The sequence below is a fragment of the Gopherus flavomarginatus genome, chromosome 3, assembly GCF_025201925.1.
Source record: "Gopherus flavomarginatus isolate rGopFla2 chromosome 3, rGopFla2.mat.asm, whole genome shotgun sequence".
Taxonomy (NCBI): domain Eukaryota; kingdom Metazoa; phylum Chordata; order Testudines; family Testudinidae; genus Gopherus; species Gopherus flavomarginatus.
Genome location: NC_066619.1, coordinates 78,150,574 through 78,173,846, shown reverse-complemented (window position 1 = coordinate 78,173,846; position 23,273 = coordinate 78,150,574). Strand labels below are relative to the sequence as shown.

Genomic DNA, 23,273 nt, shown 5'->3' with positions numbered 1-23,273 from the left:
CCATGCCCCATCCCCTGTGGCTCAACACCCTCACTCACCTACCCCGTCTCTCATGTGGCCCTGTAGCCCCACTCAGCCTCCCTCCCCTACCTGTCCCCGCACTCCTTCCCCATCCTCACATGTCCCTGCACTTCCACTCAGCCACTCTTCTCCCTCCCCCATCCCCATGTGTTCCTGTACCCTTCACTCACATTCAGCTCCTCCCCCAGTTTGTCCTCCCCACTAGCCCTTCTGAACCCCCAGTGGCCCCCATGTGCCGCATGCTGTCCATCCCCCCATATTCCATGCCTCTTGACCTGACCCCATGGGCAGGGCGCTATGAGGGACACAGCCTCTTCTCTTCCCTATCTGCAGCTGGATCAGGAGCAGGAGCAGTTGCTTTCTGTTCTGGTGCCACAGAAGCCCTAGTGGGCAAAAGGCATAACTGCAGCACCTCTCTGACAATGTATTTTCTGCAGAGAAAAAAAAATGTCAGAGCAAGACATGAATTCTGCATGTGCACCATGGCACAGAATCCTCCAGGACTAGTATCTGTATATTTGAGAAAGTGATATGAAAGCAATATTATGTAGCATGGGACGATGAACTTAAATGGGAATTTCCAAGGGTTTGTGTTGATAGCTGTTGCTCTTGAGCAATCTTGACTTAGACTTTTTTTTTTCTTTTGGTAAGACAGGACTTTGGTTAGAACCCATACACTGCACATGTGAAAACATTCTATTTTCATGCACAACTGTGTACTTACAATCCTGTATGTTTCAAAATGCATTTTTAAGAGTATATTGTGATCTAGGCATAGCTTTTGTACAGTAGCTATAACTTAGAACAGGTGTTGGTTGGACACATTTGATCAGCAGCTAGAATAGCCTTTCTATATCTCATTCAAAACTTACTATAGTAACTGCACCAAAAAGTAGAGAGATTATTCTTATTATATTTTGTCATTTGGAAGTAGCTGAATGATAGACATTTAAGCCTTGCAGTAAAACGTATTTAATACTGTTGATTCACTGACTATGCTGTAGTGATTCTGTTTGTCAAATTTCAGTCAAATAGGTTTTTAAAGGGTTAAGAAACACTGCCAGTTTGCAAGGGTAGTAACAGCTGAGTCTTATTCTACAATCAGACAAAAACTGCACCAGCACTAATCTCTTCACTAACACATTAATTTACATTCAACACATAATGTGCTGACATTTTCAGTTTATTTTCAACTCTGCTGCTTTGCTGTATTCTGAAATTACTTTGCCTGAAAGGTATGAAACATGCTATGAAACATCTTTTAATGAGCACATTTCAAGCCAGTTACTAGTGCTACAGATATACGGATGCTGGAATATTTGTATTGTTATGCTGTCATTCATACTTTGTTGTGCCATTGATCTTATGTCAGACTTGATGGTACAAGATAGTTTTTGAGTGACAGCTTCAGTGGAATGAATATTAAATTTAAACTAATACTTTCTTTGCCTTTCTAACTTGTCTTACACAGTTCTTTGTTTTAGACCCTCACAAACTGATTATGCTGGATCTTGTGTATTTCATTTATCAGTAACCTACTCAACCAACATTTTTTCTTTAGTGTACAGATTTAAAGACAAAGAAATAACGTTATAACCAAGCTGCTTTGCTGATGTTCAACACCACACTCATAACATTGTCACTCCACATCTACCCAAGCAGTCCCACCCACCAAATCCCTCAAAACAGCTGTAACAAATCAGCTAACCAACTAAAACAAAATATTCCTAGCAGAGTTTTTAATACCTGAAAGGCAGGAGAGACAGAGATTAAATGAAGTCAACAAGGATTGTTGGATACTGCTGTTGGATTTTATATGGGAAACACTAAGGGTATGTCTACACTTGACACTGGGGTGTGATTCCCAGCTCACGTACATGTTCCTATGCTAGCTCTGCTTGAGCTGGCATACTAAAAATAGCAGCATAGCCAGGGTTACACAGGCAGCAGCTTGGGCTAGCTGCCTAAGTACATACCCCAGGGTCCAGGCAGTGCTGCCCCAGCTACACTGCTATTTTTAGCATGCTACCTCAAGCAGAGCTAGCATGGGCACATCTACATGGTGACAGATATTGCAATCCTATGCAACACCTTTGAGAACCATATTGTACAAAGTTTATATATCACTGTAGGCCAGGGATTGTATGCAACAACATGGGGGAGGGTTACCAAAACTCCTTCAGGAACCAAAAACAGTGAGAGGTGATTAAGGTGAATCACTCAGTGAACACCTCCAGAGAGGTATCACTTCTTGGGAAGCCTTGCATGTAAAGACTGAAACTGGGTTTTCCAGAGACAAACAGACAAGAAAGGGCTTTTGGCTTAAAAAGGGCTTTTGAGTGAATTTTAATTGAGTTAGAGCCTTCCTTCTGATCCAGCAAATGGAAAGCACCTTCTGCCCAAGGGGGTCCCAACACTTGCAGAAGGGTTGGAAAGAATTTAACTTTCTAGGGCCCCACAAAATTGATGGGTGACCTACGGTTAGCTTTAGCATGAGTTTAGGAGTTTTTGTTTTGTATATTTTTTCTTTAATGTTTTTACCTCAAGAATAAATGTGCTTGCTTAGAACGAGCTGTGTGGTACCTTGTAACTGCAGACAATACACTCTTTATAGCCCTCAGAGAGAAAAGCAAAGCACAGGTACTGGACTGTAGGCAGACTGGCTTGCTAGGGATGTTGCAGTGTAGGCAGGGAGCTGTGCAGCCTTAATAACCCCAGGCAGAAGGGAGTGGAACAAGGATCCTGCCCACAGATAGGTGATGGTTGGAGACTTGAGATCTGATTGGGCATTTCTGGAATGAGCTACAGAGGGTGGGAGACTACAGATTCCGATACCCTGAAGGTGTGATATACGCATGCTGGGAATCACCCCCTCAGCTCCAGTGTAGACTTAGCCTCAGATACTCTGGTGATAGGCTGCAGTATAAAAATAAAAGGTTACTCACCTTGTGCAGTAACTGTGGTTCTTCGAGATGTGTCCCACCTGGGTGCTCTACTTCAGGTGCATGTGCACTTCTTGAACCCTTGATTGAAGATTTTCCATAGCAGTGTCTGTTCAGCCCATGCATGCACTCTGTATAACCTGGTGCCATCCTCTGAGTGTACATAGGTTTTGCATAGGTTCAGTTCCTTCTCTAGCTGAACATCCAACAAGAACAGCCCAAAGTGGAGGGGAAGGAGGATGAGTAGCTGAGCACCCATAAGGGCACATCTCAAAGAACCACAGTTACTGCAAAAGGTGAGTAACCTTGTCTTCTTAGAGAGGTGTCTCTGCGCGTGCTCCGCTTAGGTGACTCCCAAGCAGGATCCTCATAGGGAGGAGGAAGCTTCAGAATAAGTCCAATACTGAAGAGACTGTACAGCAGAACCAAGTGCTGCATCAGGTCTGGTTGCATCGAGCAAGGCATAGCGTTTAGAAAAGGTATGCAGTGAGGGCCATGGAGCAGCTCTACATACCTCAGAAACTGGAAAGTTTATGAGTAGATCTGTGGAAGTTGCTTGTGACCTGTAGAGGGTGCTGTAATTCTTTGGGGTGCACAAAGCACCAACAGCATCACCACAAGCAGTAATATACCCAGAGATCCATCTTGTCGGTCTCTGTGAAGACACAGTGGACCCCTTTGATCTTTCTGCAAAGGAGACAAAGCATCTAGGTGATTTCCAAAATTGCATCTGCCCTAAGTTGTGAGTGTGTTGAGGTGTGCTCCGCCCTAACAATGATGTGTGCATTCTCGTTTATTACTGTAGCTGTGTGGATGAAAGGAATGCTGCCACAGATATTGTGCTGATCTTTCCACCAATCCAGGAAGTTCTTCATCTGCAGGGGAACTGTAATTGGTTTGTTCAAGCTGTTCCTGGTTGAGGAACAAGTCCTCCTGAGCCAGCCCTGAAAGCAGTGGAGGAGTAATCTTGCATGCTTGGTCACAAAGGTGCAAGCTGCCGTAGTCCCCAGCAAGCAGTTCCTTACTTTAGCATGGAGGCGTCCTTGAACTGTCCTGATCATATTCAACAAAGTTATGAATCTGTGGAAAGGAAGGCCCTGCCTGCCAATGAATCCAAATATGCCCCAATGAATTGTGTTCACTTCACAGGGGCTAACTTGAACTTTATGTTTTGTTGACTTATTGATGTCCAGCTGAACACTACAATGCGGTGCTCCACTGAAACCCTTAAGTCGACCCCCAATACCTTGGCTGCCAATGCTGTCACACACTGCTCCCACATCCATTCGCCGCAATACCACAACCCTTCCGGAATTCCAGAGAATTGCGGAAAATGAACATCTTCCCAGCCACCAGGACCGTAACAACATCCCTCATTACCGCTTGCAGTTGCATAAGCCCTTTTGGACTCACACATTTAACCTTCAACAATGCAACTTCAGTCCTGATGAAGCTTGGAAAGCTGAATAGAGGTCACAAGAAGTCACAAACAAACAACTTGTGGAAGATCTAATGCAGAAGATCTCTGGCTTCAATCTCCCATGAAGCTCATGGGCAACCCTAAACCCTAAGGGGAATGATGTAGTTGGGGCAGGGGAGGAGGATGGAGAGATTGATAACCAGACCATTAGTTCTCTTCCTTTCTGGCTCCATTGTTGATGTGTGATGGAGTCAAGTAAGTTGTTTCCTCCTCCAGCCCTTCTACCAGATAGGAAGACAGAAATGGCTTGAGAGATATAGAGCTTGCATAGGATCAAAAGGATGGGCAGACAGGAGTGAGACTGTTTACTTTGTGTAAGCTTAAGGCTAACTCAGGTTACCGATCTCTGCCAAGTGAGGCACTGTGTGGTATCCCTGTTACTCTTACCCTTGCCACATGTAGCAGTTTAGCTATTTGTCCCCATAATATCCCCAACAAGAAGTAGGCTCTTCCATGACTGAATGAACGTCAGTCTGTCAGGGAAGTATTTGAAAGGATCTGCAGACTGAAGTGGATGTGTCCGCGTGAGTCCTCTGTTTCAAAGTTCAAGCAAAAGATGAAAGAGCAGTCTGCTCTAAAGATGCCTCCTCTGCCTGCTCCATAAATGAGATTTGTGGGGGGCAACCTCTCAAAAGATATCCATTCATAGGCAAGAGAGCCTCACTTAGACTGGCAAACAAAGAAACCTGAATGCTTTGCAGAATCCTAATAACTGGAAGCAGAGGGTGCACAAATTCTTCCTCTTCTATCTTGGCTAACTATTTTAAATGCTGATGGCAGTCTATCAGAGGCCTGGAGAATTATATATCACATGAATGAGTTATGGTGCCTAGATACCATGGCAATGAAGGATACATAATGGTAACAGTTTTCTACTTGCAGGATACATTTCAGCCAACTGGGGGTCACAGAACCAGTGCATTTCTCCACTGGGGACAACATAAGGTAGTTAACATCTGCAGGCTCTGGAGCCGTGGGTGGGAAACTGTAAATGGCTCCTACTCATCCCCGAGTGTCCCCTTGTAGCTGGGAGCGCTAACACAAGAGTTACCATCCCACTTCCCATCTTGGCCCCTAAGGACTCCATGACAATCTTTCTTGCCTCAATAATATTCTCCTTGGGGGGGTCAGTTTATTATAAAAACACAGTGTACCTATCCATAACAAAAGTTCCAAGCCACAGTTTAGTCCCCACCCCCAGTGCATGTAGCCCTGACAATCTCATATCCTCTAGTCCAGTAACATAGCACATACCGCACTCCAGCCTCCTCCACCAGATCCAGATGCTTCTTCAGACCTCTCCTGTCATTTAACCAGGAAAGCCATCCCCAGCTCTTCCAGCTGGAGTGCAACCCCACTCTTCTCAACAGGAACTCCCAAAGCATCTATTGGGAGTATCCATCATACTCCCTTGTCAGCTAACCTCTCATCTCATACAGGCCATCAGGTAAACCCATCCACTGCTTCCCCACCTTCATTCCTCTCCAGCTTGGAAGTTGGCAGGAAACTCCCTCTGCTGCCTTCAGCCCTCTCCAGATCTAGTTCAGGGAGGTCAGCAAGCAACCTCCCCTTCAGCCTTCACCCAGGAACTCCTCTCATTCCTCCTTGCTCCTTTATGCCCCAGGTGTTGCCTCACCACCTTAATTGGCCAAGCTGTACAGTACTTACGAAGAAAGGGGCACTGGACCTGCTTCATTTAAAGGGAATAGCCACCCTGTGACAGCGATCGATAGCTCTGAGACCTGGAAGTAGTAGAGTGAAAAACTAATTTACATGAGCTCACTTCCATGAGACGTAAAACCTTGTGGGGGAGGAGGGGGTTTGACATTTATAGCAGGCTGTCCTTTCTACAGGGTTACCCTGCCAGAGCCACTACCCAGTGCTTTCCACAGCAGCAGATCAGCAGCATGTTGTGATTGACTCACTGCATTATAGCTGGCACAACATATACTGTACAAGACGAGTTAGGAACATGGAATAAAATGTATTAAGTGTGCGATGGTGTCAACCACAACATCCAGCTTTTTCCTACTATACTCTATAATCCAATTATCTCTGCGCCTTTAGAATCAACTTCAGCCAGAACTATCCATAGGATCCCTTTAATCAGAAATCCTGAACATCTCAAATCCCAGTCCCATGTAATTTAGCAATCTCATGTGGTTTTATAGTGCTTGGGTAATTTCAATTTACCACATAAAGCACCTGCTGTCTCTAAGATATGAAATGCAAATATCCTCAATATGGATTGGAAGCTAATTGACAGCAGGTGTCCTCTAAAGCCACAGTGTCCAGAAAACGTAATTTCCTTCTCCCAGTACTTGACAATATTTACACCATAACCTGTTACAATCCTTCACCAAGGCTCAGCTTGTCTCCTGCTGCCACAAGATGTTATAGATAGCTAACACGCATCAAATCAGTCATGAGACTTTAATCACTTTAAGGACTCAGTGTCCTATAACAATAAAACTGTCCTTCAGGTCTCTGTCCATCACATATTCATGCAAGGCATTCTACCTCTAGAACTTCAGACCTGTCATTAAGTGTTGATGGTGCAGTCATTGTTGAAGGGTAAATATTTTTAATATTCTGTCTGTTCTATTTTTAAAAAATTGTCCATTTATCCTTCATAAACCATGTTATATTTGTGAGCTTCTTGACGTTCACAAGATTGTTCACACACTCACCACAAATCTGACTCAAGAAATCCATGCATCAGACACAGTAACTTTGCTTACTCTTTTATTCAGACATTATCTTTCAACACTCAGACAACTGGAACACGTGTCCCTTTTCTCTTTGCATTTTTATTTCTTATGGACACATGGAAGATGAGAGGCCCAGCTAGAGGTATTTCTGTTCCTGGCTTTCAGATATTTTGGAGGTTTCATTGTTTTCTTAAAAACCACAGTTTATGTCAGCTGGAGTGCTAAATTCGTTCCTTCTATTTGAAAACCAAGGCATTGCCAAATGGAAGATAAGAACTAGAGATGTTAACACAAACTATGAATTTCACTTCTGAGTGTGCTTGTCTTTTATTATTTCAATTTATTTTTCTGATCTCTCCATTCTCTTAACAGATAGAATTGCTGTGGAAAGCCAATAAGCAATGCATAATGGGTTAGTCACATATCTCCTCTGAAGTCAGTAACAGTTGCAAACAGTGAAACACATTTGGAAATCTGATCCAAAGTGACCCCATTTTGGTCCATTAAGCTACACCCTGATCTCTCACATTATCTTACCTGTAAATCACACAATAAGTGGGACGTTAATTTGTGTAATTTTAACATTGTAGCTTGTCTTCTTTGAAAAGAAAAATGTCACCAGTAAACTTGCTGTTGTTGTAGTAAGATCTGTCTCACCAAGTCCACATAGCCCAGTTGAGAAATGAGGGGGAAATGCATCACTTAACAATTGCCTGTTACTCTGCTTTAGAACTATATACTGTAGGGATTGCCAAATGGAATGTTTTGATAATGTATAAAGAATCTAGAAGAGAACTGAATGAGGAATTAAAAACTCACTTCTTCCAGGAGGTTGCAAAACACTGACCCATTAAAAAAACCTCTATATAGCAAGAGAAACAACATCCTTCTCTGGATCTCCCAGTATATCTTGTATTACCAATGTTTGTCTTTCAAAGCCTAAACTAGTTCTCACTGAATTTAATGGAAAGTCTGTGGGCTACAAAGAGATATGAACTGGGCTTTAATAGACTGTAGGGTCCTCATAACAGGCACTCTGAGGCTAGTATAGCACCAAGCACATTCCAATTCTTGACAGAAAATAACAAAAAATGTTAATTCTGAAACTTATTTATGAGTTTCCTGAGCCACTGACTTTTTTTTTTAAAGCTACAAAAGCACATTTAAAATTTGAAAGCAATTTTTAACACAAATGACTTTGCACATTTGACCATTTGCGTGGAAGTCTAGGCAGTTGTTAACTGCACGGATACTTCCATCATTCAATACTTAAGCATTCTAAAAACCAAAAATGCCACTGTGAGGAAGCAAAGAACAGTGAAATGAGAAGTATCTGGACCCATTCAGATGGTATATTGTTAAGACTGTTTTTATTTCCTTTTTACAAAAAATAGAAACAACAGACAAAACATACCAGACAAAAAAACAACGCTATTGCCTTGGTCTCATTGAGGAGCTCAGCAGGCAGAGTCCTGGCTGAAATTTTTACAGTATATGTCATTGAGAAAGGGAAATACAGACATATGACAGTATATCCATGCAATAGATGAAGTACAAAATGCGTTCAGTGGCCAGATGAACATTCTGGAGGTTGCCCGTGTCACTGCAATTTTCAAACCATTACTTTTGCTCCCCCATGCCTTTGAACAGAATATCTAACAAAACAAGTTACAGACACACACATAGCATAAAAACATTTTGTATATGGTTTAACTGCTACAAATTTAAGGCATCCTAACAGTCTTGTTTTGCTGGTGAGAGTTATGTCTCATATTAGTGTTCTTAAAAGAAGATATTTCAGGAATTTCAAACCACGTTCGAAGGCAGATGAGACATCATGAGATGTGATTTAGAGGAAGAATTCCTGCAGCTCTGGCTCTTCAATATTTTTTTGGCTGTAAGATTTCAGACTTTTCCTATTGATGTCATTATGCCTGGGGAGAAAAAGAAGAAAATTATCCATGATCATACTAATGATACGGAGTGTTTGGTCTTGTGCTTGTTTTATTTAGAATGCAGGTTTTGTGTGGTGAATGCAACCTTATCTACAAGCTTGATTCTCCAAACATTTACTACTGAATGGAGGGCTTAGTACTGTACTGTACGTTGTTCCACTGACTTCCTTATGGCTCTTATTCAGGTATCAAATTAGCATGGGCAGATATCCAAAGCCAGCCTGGGACCTTTGTTTGTAAAGAATTGTGTACATTAAGGCACTATTCAAATATTTAATGATAATGGGTAGAAATTTCAAAAATTCTTAAGTCCCATTGCAAGGGAGTGGGATTTAGGTGCTTTTGAAAATGTTACCTCAATAGTACATTCAGAAAATCATATTCAGTACACAAAAATTCAAACAAAAGGATGGCAATAATTATATGGCAAGCTCATTATGGCAAAGACCATACCTTGTTTGTAGAGCACCAAATATTTGGTACCTTTTACAATTCTTCCAGTTTTATTAATTAAGATGTTATTTATTAGCAACATCGATAAGTATGCCTTCTCTATAATATATATTTTAATCTCCAGAACGCTCCATTCAACCAGTTTTCAAAGGGGTATACAATATGCTCAGAATTTTATCCTTTAATTTAAGCAAGGAAACCAAAAAGAGAAACATTTAAGTCTGCAAACTATTTTATAATATATAAATTCAATTCAGAACATTCCAATTCTTTTGATTTATCTGTGGTCTGAATCTTCCAAGAGCATAATGTGAGTCCAATGCTGTTCTAATTCTCTTCAATGAAGTTTTTAAATTTTGGGGTAGAATTTTCAAAAGTGCCTAAGGGAGTTAGGAATCCAACTCCTCCCACTTTCACAGTGACTTCTTTTGAACACTCTTAAAATTTCCCACCTTCCATTATTTGTCCTTAGCAGTAATACTCCTACAGTATAATCATCATATAACTTGGTCTCTGTAAGGGCCACATTCTGGTGTGTGGGTAAATTTCACAGAGCACAGGTCAGACAGAGCGTGTCTGAAAAGGTGGCTTCAAGCTCACGTTTGCACAGATCCTGCTGTAGCTCTGCAAACCAGACAGCTGCTTTTGGGATGACTTGCTACTGGGCTGTTTCAGTTTTATGCCAGTGTAACCCCACTGGAATCCACAGCTCTGTGAATCCCTCAGCCTTCCTCATGTGGAAGGCCATGCAGAGCACAAAAGAAGATACATGACTCAAGCATCCTCTCTGCTACAGCTCTACAACTGCTCCAGGGTTTGTGGGAGGGATGCAGCTTTTCTAGGGGAACATGTCATCTAGAAGCTGCACCTTGACTCCACCTAGGGAACACCATCAGGCTAATGGCAAAACACTGCTCATCACTGCCTCTCCTCAGTCTGCTGCCCAATGCAGCATTTTCCATGTTTTTGTAAACCTCAATGCTGAGCTATGGGAGGGAGTGGGTGGGATCTTAGTGCCCCGCTTGGATACTGTTCCCATTTCCTGCCAACCTGAGGGAGAAGATTGTCATTACAGGTTTCTAACAGATTGTCATAACAGGGTTTCCTGGTTGATAGTGGAGATGGCTACCACTGTGCCCCTAGACTACTGCACCATAGTGTCCCTTACACAGCAGATATTGATGACTGACCATAACTAATCTTCAATCTGTTACGCGCTCACTTTGCACTCGGAAATATAAATCCCAGTGTAATCAATTACTGGGCACTAGAACTCTCATTGGCAATGTCTATTGCTTTAATAGGCATTAATAATTTTAAAAGGGTGTACTACTTAATAACTGCCTGAGGGCACTATGATGGTGGATTCCCCTAATGCACTAGTACATCCAAACAAAGTACTTCTTATTGCTGATGGCCAGCGGCTAATACAGCGCTTCTTACTGATGAGATGAACCAGTGTTCACTTTAATGTATTACAGATTTCAAATGAAAAATTGTGGGAAGTGAACATTTCATTGGCATCTAGGACACAAGTAATTGCAAACATTTGTTTGGACTTGTAATAAATAAAAAGCTAACCAGTCCTTTCAAAGAGAAAAAAATCACCCTCCACATTGAAATCTCTCCTCAGATGTTCAGAGAAATGGAGTGAATCTAATTTTACAAGGACCCTGGAAATGTTGTTAATTTATTCGCTATCAAACTGTGACCAACTTGGAAAAGTAAACAACATGCCGAACCCTGACAAATGAGATTTTAAAATGTTTTTTAAAAAAGAAGTTGGGATTGGATGGGGATGTTGGTTGATTTCAGGTTGATCTCAAATAATTATCCACCATTTGCTATAAAATTACATATGGAAAGGTTTGAGTTAGAATGAGTTTGAGGCTGTCCAGATAAATAAGACAGGCCTAAGCATCTGAAAAATGTTATAACTGTAGAGGCAGCACCCTATTCAAAACAGGTACTTCTTTTTTTGGAAGAAGCTGCGTAATGTTTCAATCAGAACTACAGTCTTCCAACTCATTCCAGGGGAAAGTCGACTCTACCCAGAATGACTAGTGTAATGGGACTGAGGCTGATACTTTCCCTAACCCAGTGATCACCGACTGGTCGATCCTGGAGCTTCTGACAGTTGATCACAATCTCTGGATGCTAAAATTCTGGTGGCACAGACGGGTTAAGGCAGGCTCCCTGCCTGCCCTGGCCCCATGCCGCTCCCGAAAGCAGCAAGCATGCCCCTGTGGTCCCAGGGAGTGGGTCAGGGGTCTTTGTGCACTGCTCCTGCCTGCAAGCAATGCCCGTGCAGCTTCCATTGTGCCACTGACCAGGATCTGCCTGAGGTAAGTGCCACCCGGTGGGAGCCCGCAGCCCTCCTGCACCCCAACCCCCAGCCCTGAGCCCCCTCCCAGAGCCAGCACCCAATAACCCTCCTGAACCCCAAGATTCTGCCCCAGCCCTGAGCCCCCTCCCAGAGCCAGTATCCCATACCTCCTCCTGCAGCCCGAACATCCTCCCATACTCCAACCCCAGCCCTGACCCCCCTCCCGGAACCAGCACCCCATACTCCCTCCTGTACCCCAACCCCCTACCCCAGGCTCAGCCTGGAACTCCCTGCCACACTCTGAACCCCTTGGCCACAGCCCAGAGCCTACATCCCCTCCTGAATGCCAATCCCCTGCCCCAGCCGGTGAAAGTGAGTGAGGGTGAGGGAGAGCAAGCGACAGAAGGAGGGGGGATGGAGTGAGCAGGGCGGGGCCTCGGGGAAGAGGCGGGGCAGATGCTGGGTGGCACTTAATTCTAAAAAGTGATGTTGTGAGTAAAAAGGTTCAAGACCACTGCCCTAACATATTAAGCTGCACAGGCTACATGACACTAGTGGGTGCGGGTTGTGGGTGAATGGGAAAATGACAGGTGCAGTCTTGTCAACCTTGAATGTTCCAAAATCATGAGACAGACCAAACAAACCAAAGGTTGACTTAAATATCATAAGAACCCTTTAAAAATGTTTTAACCAACTGCTATTTGGTTCTTTTTCTGATTTCTGACTCCTAGCAAGAACAGCCCCTTTTGTAATTCAAGAAACTCTCCTGAAGTGCACAAAAAACACACACCCAACTGGGGGACTTCCTCTCTTTTACTCCTGGTTGACAGGGGGGCTCTTCCCCAAAACCATCCCTTCCCCAAGCACTGATCTCAGCTCTCTCCTCTGTGCCCTGCCCTCTACAGCCCCCTCTCTTCAAACGGGCACCAACCCACACCTCACTCTTTCTACTGTTTTTGGGCTCTGCCCCTACACAGTTCTCATCCTAAAATACATTCCCCTGCTCAGCTCTCTCCCCTCTTCCCTGGATGCTGCCCCTTGTGAATGTTCTGGAAGAGTGCATCCCAGTTGGGGCTGGATCCCTGCAGGCTGGAGAGGAAAGGGGGGACACCCACCCACTGAGCCATTTACATGCTCCTTGGATCCCTTTTCTACCATTACACACCCCTATCTTTGCTTCTCTCAGCCCCACTCAATGCTGAATAGAGGAGGGGACAGTTAAAAACTATCCCTAAGCTGGTTCCCTGTTTCTCCATCTGCCTCATGGCCCAGGAAGAATAAACAGATATGTCGTGAGGGAAACAGCAAGGAGAGCACCAGCCTCTGGTGCAACTCATACTGCAGTCCAAAGTCTGCAGCTCAGTCTCCCAGGAGAAGCCTCTACAGTCAGAACTGCAGCTTCCACTACATCACAACAGTGGTGTTCAACTTTTATTTGTGGACCTCTAAAAAATTTCAAATGGAAGTGTGGAGCACTTTGGAAATCATAGACAGTCTGTGGATGCTCATGGGTTCGCGGACCACAGGTTGAATACCACTGTCCTATGGTAATTACAACCTTTCGTGGACCCCTTAGACATAGTCTGCAGACCTCCAGGGGTCTGCAGACACAGGTTGAGAACCACTGCACTACATCTCCAGCAGAAACCCTGTGCTACCAGGAACTTCTCATGAAAGGCCAATTTTAATGGTGCAAAACTGTGGCACTTGTGAAAATACTGTGAGGGCTGGCAGCCCTTTGAGATGGTTCTAGCGTAGGGAGATGATTAGTGGCTTAGTATTTCACCATACTCAAGTGTCTGAGCTACTTTGGCTGGAGACTGTCCAAAGACATTACAAGAGACTGTTATAATACAGGCATTTTCCCTATCTTAAAATAGGTCAGAAGCGAATCTCCCCAATATTCCCCAGGGGAAAAGAAAATCTTCGTAAACTATACTTTAGTGTCCTGATGCTGATTTCACTGACACCAGTGTAAGTGAGAATTCTCAGATTCTTGTTTGCCTGAACCAATGTTTCTCAACCCCTGGCCCACTTGTGACCCGATCAGCACACAGCTGTGGCCCAGGTGACATCCTCAGGGCCATACAGGAAGTATATATATTGTGTGGATGTGGCCCACATGACACACACAGAGCTGTACATGTGGCCCACAGTGGTAAATAGGTTGAGAACCACTGGTCTGAACTATTAAGATCAAGTTAGGTATATGCGAGAAAGATTTGGATGGTAAGGGACAGATAGCCCTAGCCCTACATTTAAAAAAAACAAACTCGAACTACTAAACCTGCTAAAGTCATTCAAACTCCTAAACTGCTAAAAGATTCATTTTAAACTTTTCCCAAAGTTGCCAGCACTAGGTTAAAATAACAGAGCAGTTTAAGGAATATTTTCTTTTAAAATAAACATATATCTTATCAAATCCTGCATTTTGCAGCACATATTTATGGTTACTGAGAGATTGGTCTGTCTGCCTGACAATCTCATAATGCAGTACATTTAAATTAGAAAGATTAAACAAATGGCCAAAATCATGAGGAGACTTTGTTTTAACATATATAATTTTTTCTGAAGTCCAAGGCTGGATGAGAAGAACACAGAAGGCAGAACACTGTACTTTATGTTCAGATTATGATTGGAGGTTGACTTGCCCTACTCATGAGAAGAAATTTGATTTCTATTCTCATCTGGTACTTGACTTTCATTCAACAGAGACCAAGCGCTATGCCAAACAGAACTAAACTGCCTGGTGGATTTATGAGTATGACTACTTTTATGCATGCTCACAGCTGAAGCCTCTAAACTAGTTCACCTGTGACATTAGCAGAAGTTCATCACAAGTGTGGGTTATTTTTTTTTTTTTTTTTAAGGAAATCAAGTATTTGCCCTGTTTTTTATTCCTGACATCAGTCATATCATTTATCTCAGCAGCGAATTATTTTAACAAGCACATGCAATTAGGGGGGAAAAAAGCAACAATAATGAAGCCAAACAATTCACTCTGTATCAGCACATACCATGCATAGTTACACAGACGGTCTTCAATCAGCATGCTAGAGGAAAGATTGGCATAGCTGGAGTAAGGCCCCTAGGGAAGTGCAATATACAAGTCAGTTGAAAACATGCAATAAGCTTATCACATGCACAGTGCACACAGACATATTTAAAGTAATTGTGCAGTCAAAAGGTTACAGGAGAATTTTTAACAGTAAACACTTAAAAAAAAAGATACTTTAAAACATAATTAATCTGTTACTTTTTTGAGGTAGAGAAAGCCCATTGTTATGAGGTATCTCTGACCAGCTGTGAAACTACATTTCCAGATGAATTTGGTGTTTGATGAAGATAACATGCAAATGTGGCACCTTGATATTTAATAAGGTGACCTCTCGAGGTCCCTTCCAGTCCTACAGTTCTACACAGAGCAAGTGTTAATACTGCAAGCAATGATTGATAGCGTCAGAATTTCCTTTCCAACTGTTTAATCTTCCTAAGTGAGCTAAGTAAACTATTTATGACACTACTTTCTATCAGTTTGCAGTGTTGTAGCTGTCTTGGTTCCAGGATATTAGAAAGACAAGATGGGTGAGGTAATATCTTTTACTGGGCCAACTTCTATTGGTGAAAGAGAAGCGCTCTGCGTAAGTGCGAAAGCTTGTCTCTTATCAAAAGAAATTGGTCCAGTAAAAGATATTACCTCATCCACACTGTCTCATTTTCTGCCAGAACATTTTTGAAGACAATCAGTCCTTTTCTCTCTCTCTCAAATATCTGAATCCATCTTTTTGAAAAATTTCACTCTTATGGTATCGAGTTACTTCTGTATTTCAATGGCAGTTCAACTATTACAGTTACAACAATTTGTAAGCTATTTGAAGGCCCAAATCTGCAATCTTCAATCTGGCTGTGTATTTCTATGCAAACAGCATTAAGTGCACCCTCTCATGTCCACCTAACCTATCCCATTGACTTTACATTTTTAATTTTCATGTAATGTTTTGGCACTACACACTATTAATAATACAGTAAATTGTAACCCATCTCTTATGAGTTTGCTTATTCTTCTTTTTGCCTCTCTTTCCTTCATTCACTTCTTTTCACTGGCTGTATATTTGGAGGCACCTTTTCCTTCTCTTTTTCCATTTACTCCTAAATTATATTTTTGACAGTACATAATTCTTCCATTTCTCTCTCCCTAATCTGTTTTCTGTTCTTTTGGTGTTTCTCCTCCCTTTCAATTTCTCCTTCCTTTTCTTGTCCTCCATTCATCCCTTTCCTCTCGTCCTTCTCACCCCAAGAGACTGACTCATCACTCACTTTCAGTGCTCCTCCACATCCTGTCACTCACACACTCTATTCTCTTCCTCGCCAGACACGCCTGTTGCTCCTCACAGCCACACACACACACACTGCAATCACACTGTTTCCTACCCCTCTGTCTCTCTTGCACTCACACATACACACACCCTTCTTTCTCTCCTTCCCCCAGGGGGACACTCTTTTGGAGTAATTCTTCTCCCTCTTTCAAACAAGGGAAGCGGTTTCTGAACAGACGCATCCTTCTTTTCCCTGTTCCTCTCCGGAGGGGCACTTACTTTGGCACCCAGGCTGCATGCAGTGATCACGGCACAGCTCACTCTGACACGCCAGCTCTCAGATAGCAGTTACCAATCAGCTGCTCTGATATGAACAGGAGGGTGTAGGGGAAAGAAAGCCACAGCTGGGAGGACGTGAGGAGTGAATTGGGCAGTGGCTGCTCATGGAGAGCACTATAGCAGAGATGGAGGCAGAGAGGGGCAGCAGCAGCAGAAAAAGGGTATGTTTACATTATTTTCTGCCACCCATTCATTCCTGCCACTCTAGGTAACCAGGTCTATAGGATAGGGGTGGCCCTGAATGTATTTACTCCTTTGTAATCAAAAGGTTTTAAAATTAATGTTCTCACTATGAATTGTCCCCCAACAATAAGATTAAAAATGTATTCTGGATGAAATTCCCCTCTGTGCAAAGCACAGAGCCAATGCATCAATTAAGGGCACTTATGGACTTAAGTGGCTCCTAGTGGTTCCTGTCATGGAGGGAGAATTTCACCCTCGATGATTCCCCTTCCTTCCATAAGTCTTCAAATAAAAGCCAACTATGATCTGCAGTCTGTGTTTCTCTTTACCAGGCAAGTAGTGCATATTGGTTGTTTGTGTGTACATGGCTGTGGGGAGGGAAGAACATGAAGTTGTCATTCTTAACCATAGGTAAATTGTTCATTATTTAAAAAGGAAAAGAAATGAGAAGGAAAAAAGGCTTCTTTCTCACACCCTGAGAGCACTCACTGTCTTATTTTTTCCTTTAGAAGGAGCTGCTGGATTTCCCTTGCTATCTGCAGCCTTTCTTCCTAATGAGGTAAAGGACAATGTTGATGAGGTTTTCATCAGGTTTGCTGTTTGACAGTTGTTGTTGTTGTTCTGGTTCCCGCTCAGAGTCTCCATTATAGATCTAAATGTTCCAAATGGTCTTTTCAGCTGATCCCCAGGTTCAGTGCTGGCTGGAGCCCGCTGAGGCGCTTTGCTACGGTCCTTTTCCTCATTCAGTGCAATCTCTGTTTGCTCCATCTGCACCACGGGCTCCTCAAAAGTTACTCTGAGTTTTAAATTCTGGGAGGTTCTGCGCTTTGAAGATGGAGACTTGAGGGCACTCTTAGGACTAGTAGCAACCTTTTGAACAGTGGCACTGTCAGTGCTGGACTGAGAGGTATCTCCAGAAACCTGGCTCTGAGATGCAGTCCCAGACTGATACTGGAGTTCGTTATCAGGATCACTGCTCTCTGAAGAGGGAGATGGGCTGTGGCCATCCACAGATTTGGAAGCTCTAATGCCAAAAGGAAACCGGCGCCCTGCTGCCAAAGTGTGTTTCTTAATCATCAGATGCAAACTCTCAGCGCTTTCAACACTTTCTACTATGGGTTGTGGCCTTGGTTTGTCAGTTCTTTTCACAGGGGTATTCTTCAGGTCCTCGGAATTATTTGAGTCTGTATCAGACTCGCTGAGAGATCTCTGCATAAGCTGCCTCAGTCTGGCTAACTTCAGCTCCCTTTTCTCTGGTAAAATCTTCTTCACATTCTTGGAGGAAGCATGAACATCCTGAAATTCCAATGTCAGCTTCTCCTGCATACAGACATTCTCAGAGATTTCTTTCCCCAACAATTGGCGCAGGATTTTATCTGAGTCCTCGTCTTTCGTCTTGGACCGAGTATGGCTGGAAGTTCCCATACTGCCAAGAATCTGAATCCCATCTTGGGTGTTCAATTTACTTTTTGGTAGAGACAAATCATCTACACCAGAGGCTTTCCACTGAAGTTTTCCAGAAGCGGGGGACAATGGTGAACTTAAAGGAAAAAAAAAAAGAAATGATTTTCAATACAGGACACCACAGTCAAATATGTACAGATATAAAATTCAGCGCTGCCATTTCCAGGGCACGTCTGTCTGAGCATACTGCTCCTCTTAGCCCCTTGATCTTTGTCCACGTAGAATGTATTATTATTGAGCAACTGCAGGGGCTCTGCAGTGAAAGCTTTAATTCTGTTTCCATTCTAAACTAGATTTTGACTCCCTTTCTCTGCTAACATTGACAAAGAAAAACTCTTTACAACCTGTTTCATAAGTAGCCTGTTATACAAATTGTGTATGGCTACTTGAATTCCAAAGAAGAATTTTAGAGGAAAATTTGAAAGAAACAGCTGTTTTTCAGTTATAGACCTTTCTTACACATTTTTCAAAAAGGTAAAAAAACACTCCTTTTAAACTAATTTTGTCCAGTCATAATGCAAAGATAGCTTGGCCTAATTACTACAAACATGCTTTGTGCTAGTCAGAGGTGCATTTCACACATGTTGGATTTCACCCACCGCTAACAATAAACCATGTAAGACTATATAAAAAAGCTAGGGCCATTCACATCTTCCCCTTTAAAGTTATCTTGAAAAGGATGTAAATATACATTAATTAAGTTCAACATTATTACTCCAATAAAAAACCCCAAATATTAGAAAGTGAGGAAATACAATCTTAAGTCTGGTTTGCAAAGATTTATGTTACAGATCGCTTTCCCTGAGGCACGGCTTTTAGAGTCCACAAATTCCATATCCTGATTACAAACCAAACACCACCCTGCTTTTAGTCATGGCCACTGGCAAAAAGACTCAGTTATGGTTAATTTGGGGCAGTATAGGTGTGAATTTATTTTTTTCAAACCACTGTAGTTCTAATCATTTCACAGTCCTAATACTGTTGTACTAAATTAATATACTATTATTAATCACTTCATCTTAATTAAGAAATGTTTTAGTATATAAGTGAAATAGACAAATTAAAGCTGTATCTGGCCTCCTGGGAAATGTGCATGAAAAAACTACTTGGGTGAAAGAAGGTTATCATTTGGGTGAAAGAAGGTTAGTTCTGATGATCTTCCTTGGGTTCTTGGAATGTGCTTCAATGAGCAGAGCTATTGACGTGGCAAGATGGGATGGGTGAGGGAGTTGTAACTGGAAGGAAAACAGTGAACACCATGAAAGCAGAGTTTAAAAAAAAAAAAAAAATGAAGAGCCACTTTCATCCCTACCCACATAATCAAGAGGAGGAGGTTAGTAGTTAGAATTAGTGAGTGATGCAGAGCATGAATCTTCCTCTCCCATTTGAAAAAGATATACCAACCAAGCAATTCACCCACCAACCCACCCCTCTCATATACAAAGACTTCTCCAATCTCAGAAGGTGTATTTGCACTATCAATTTCTACTTCAGAAAATATTATAAATAATAATGATTTGCACTTGTATAATACCCCATCCAGTGCACTTTACAAATACTAATGATTAGTATTTGGTTCCCACAACTTATTAGATACTGTATAAATAGCACTCTAAGGGCTTGATCCTAAGTCCACTGACATCAATAGGTGACTCTTTCCATTGACGTTAGTGCTTATGTTAAAATGAAGTTAGCTCCATAACACACCCCTGTTATGCAGGAAAGTATCATCTCCATTTTACAGTTAAAGACACTGAGTGAGAAATAGATTAAGGGAACAATCCTGCAAACATTTAAGTATGTGTGTTACTTTACTCCCTTTTGCAATCCCATTGAAGTCAACTGGATTGACAACTGAGTAAAGTTAAGCACATACTTAAATTCTTGCAGGATCAGGATATAATTGGCTTGGCCAAAGACATAAGAAGTCTGTGGCAGGGTCAGAAACAAACCAGGCCTGCAGGCTCCCAGTCTTGTCTCCTTCCTCTTCCTTAGTGTTATTCAACTAATGTCAAGTGATCTATTTTAGCGAAAGGCGCTGACATGTTAAATTATACATGTTTCTGGTTCTGTGGCTTTTTACAGTAACTAGTATGGGCAAAACACGTAATGAGCATGAGAAGCCATATTAATCTGCAAGCATTTTTTGTTAGCAACTGGTTTTATGAACTATAGCTAGCATAAGGTTACAATGGTATACATGGTACACAAAGTGAAGCTTTACAATTTCACCAGGTGTTTCTTGTGTTCACTGTGATTCATCTTATACAAAATGTGCTCGGCTTCCATAATAAATCAGATTTTATATGGTGAGGAACAGGAATGATTAGTTCTGCTTACCTCTTTCTAAGAGCATTCAGTATTTACACTTATTACAAGCTAGCAATTTAAAAAAGATGTGAACTTGAAATCAGCAGTGAAAAAGAAATGTAATGAGTTTTAGCAGATGTTTTACTATTTTTTAACGTGTGAATGATTAGATAGACCATGATCTCTCCTGATAATAGTTATGCAATAAAAAGGCTCCAAGTTACACTACTTTAGAATTCCACTTCTGGAAACTGTTACCTTGGGGATGTTGGTAGTGATTGGCCCTCTGATCTCTGGGCTTCTAAAAGCTGCTGGAGTTGGTTCTGTAATGTCACACGTTCTACTGTCTGCCTGGAAGGAAATATTAAACCATTAAATCCATTTTTAAAGGCTGCCTGTATAAGAGGCTAAATGATACCAATCATTCAACATCACACTCAGAAGAAAGTCTGTTCATCTATAACTGAAGATGCAAATACAGAGCATATAAAAATATTAACATGGACAAAGATGTTCTGTACTCCTGTAAATTGCCTCTAATCCCTATGGGGACCCCGTGGTCACTGTATAGCACCTTCTGAAAGCTGCCTAGTTAATATAAATAATTTATTACTGGTAGTGACTGCTGTAAGTTGCAAGTTTAGAATTTTAAGCAACAGTTTGTTGGAGCTGAGTGATGCACAAAGCTTAATCCATCTAGTGCCAACTTAACATCCCAAACTGTCAAGTCACAGCAAACTTAAGGTCAGATCACGATGGCTCTTGCTCAGCTGTGCATGGGATGGGAACGGATGCCCCTTGCAGGAGGCTCTTGCTTTGGGGAGTACAGGTATTGCTCACTCCTATTCCCTCTGCAGAGCAAATCACAGGAAGGTCAAGAGGAGGGAGGAAGGCCATTACCTCCAACACAGGACTAGTGCATCACCAGAACTATCTACTTCATCCTGAAGGTCAGAGCAGACTGTGTACCTGCACTCCCACATAGGACAGTGGTGAAAATACCCACTGAGGGTAAAAGAATACAACCATAGCCCATACACAACCTCTTAATTTCCTGTTTTACTCTGTATGTGCTTTGTAAATAGTCTTCATGCACGTCTAGAGCTCTGGACAATAACAATTAAATAAACATACAATATTGTGCATAACTGATATTGCACGTATGATTATAGTGCAACCCTAGCAAAGAATGAGAGAAAGTCCACATATGCAAATATGACCACAGACACTTATTCCAGGTAGAGAGAGATCTAGATAAACAAAAATATGAAGATGACATCCATAATAAATTGCATCTATCTTGTACCTGTATGGCTCAAGACAGACATTTAGTCTTGTACCAATGACAGATTTAAACTCCAGTATCTCAAAATTTTGTAGAGCTAGAAATTGAGGCTTCATAACTATAGGAAAAGAGAGACTCTTAGCTTTCCAATAGGAGACACAGTTCTTCCTTCTGCTAGGGTATGTTCCCACGTACAACATTTTACCATCAAGACATTTTTAAGTAGTTTAAGGTCTTTTTAAGAGGTGTTTTAAGTTTATTAGTTTTAATTTTTCTCTCCTTTGACACTTTGCAGTTCAACTCACGGTAACTAAGACACAGGTCGAACAATATAAGAACTAATCCCAATAAATTTTTTTTTAAATTCTCTAAAAGATTTCCAGAATAGCTTTTCTGTAAAATGTGTCATATAGAGAATACATAGTGGAGTAGGGTAGAAGAACAGATTTCGCCAAGTTTTCAAACGTGTGTGCAGAAGTTGTATCAACCAACGTGCATACACAAATATTGGTTGTGTGTATTTTTCTGAGAGTCCACCTTAGATGCTCACCTTTGAGCAGTTCACCCTTGGAAACATTTTGTTACTTCATTTAAAAAATCCAGTTCTCTAGAACAGGAGTTTATGAAGTTTGCACCCAACTGAAGCCTTCACTGACAATTTGCTAGGAAACTTGACACTATATTAGTTAGCCTCATATTTGATACAGCAATGCTGGCCACTAAGGTTATGTGTACACTGCAATGAAAAACCCATGGCTGTCCCATGCCAGCTGACTTGGGCTTGTGGGCCTATGGCTGTTTCAAGGCAGCGTAGACTTCTGGGCCTGGGCTCTAAAACCCTGTGAGGTGGAAAGGTCTCAGAGCTCAGGCTCCAACCTGAGCCCGGAAGGCTACACTGCAATGAAAGAGCTTTGCAGCCCAAGCGCTGCAAGTCCAAGTTGGCTGGCATGGGCTGTGTAGTTACTGTGTAAATATACCTTAAGACTGAAGCACGTTTTATACAATACTCTATCTTGATTCAAGCAGCCTTTTACTCAGCTCAAATGAACCAGTGAATGAAGACTCTGCCTTGAAGAGTGGCCATAAGCTACAATTTATAACTTTAGGAGTTGTACTTGGTGTGCACATTTACTTCCCTTTGCTCTAAAATTACTGAATCCCAGGACATATTCAAGACATGGAAAAATCTGAACTATATTGATTGAGGCCACAAGAAAATGGATTCATCTGTTTTCAAACGATACGTAAAGATACTTTCTAGGAGCAGAATTCTGGATTCTCCAGTCCTGGGTGGAAGGTGGGGGAGAACACTGCATGGAGCTTCTTGTGGCTCCCTGATTCAGGGCTACCCAACCTGAGTGCAAATTAGGGCACCACAGGAGCAGCCCTAACTTAATGCTGGTATATGATTAGCTGAATTCTGCTCCACTGTGTCCCATCCTCTCCATCCCCTTCTGCTGGGGGTTGGGGACGGCTGCCTCAAGAGAT

The 23,273-nt window shown here is 42.1% G+C and overlaps 1 protein-coding gene across 3 annotated transcripts in view; it reads right to left on the bottom strand.

Moving 5' to 3' along the window:
- Positions 1-8,507: 8,507 nt before the first annotated feature.
- SNCAIP (synuclein alpha interacting protein) overlaps positions 8,508-23,273 on the bottom strand; it is a 123,023-nt gene continuing 108,257 nt past the window's right edge. For 2 of the 3 annotated variants that reach the window (XM_050945655.1, XM_050945656.1), the window contains exons 9-12: positions 20,759-20,851; positions 17,216-18,266; positions 14,906-14,976; positions 8,508-9,088 (exon numbers count right to left, since the gene is read on the bottom strand). In XM_050945655.1, the coding sequence (XP_050801612.1) occupies positions 9,004-9,088; positions 14,906-14,976; positions 17,216-18,266; positions 20,759-20,851 (1,300 nt within the window). In that variant the 3' untranslated portion in view covers positions 8,508-9,003. The remainder of the gene's footprint in view (positions 9,089-14,905; positions 14,977-17,215; positions 18,267-20,758; positions 20,852-23,273) is intronic. The other variant, XM_050945657.1, reaches the window with a different exon arrangement.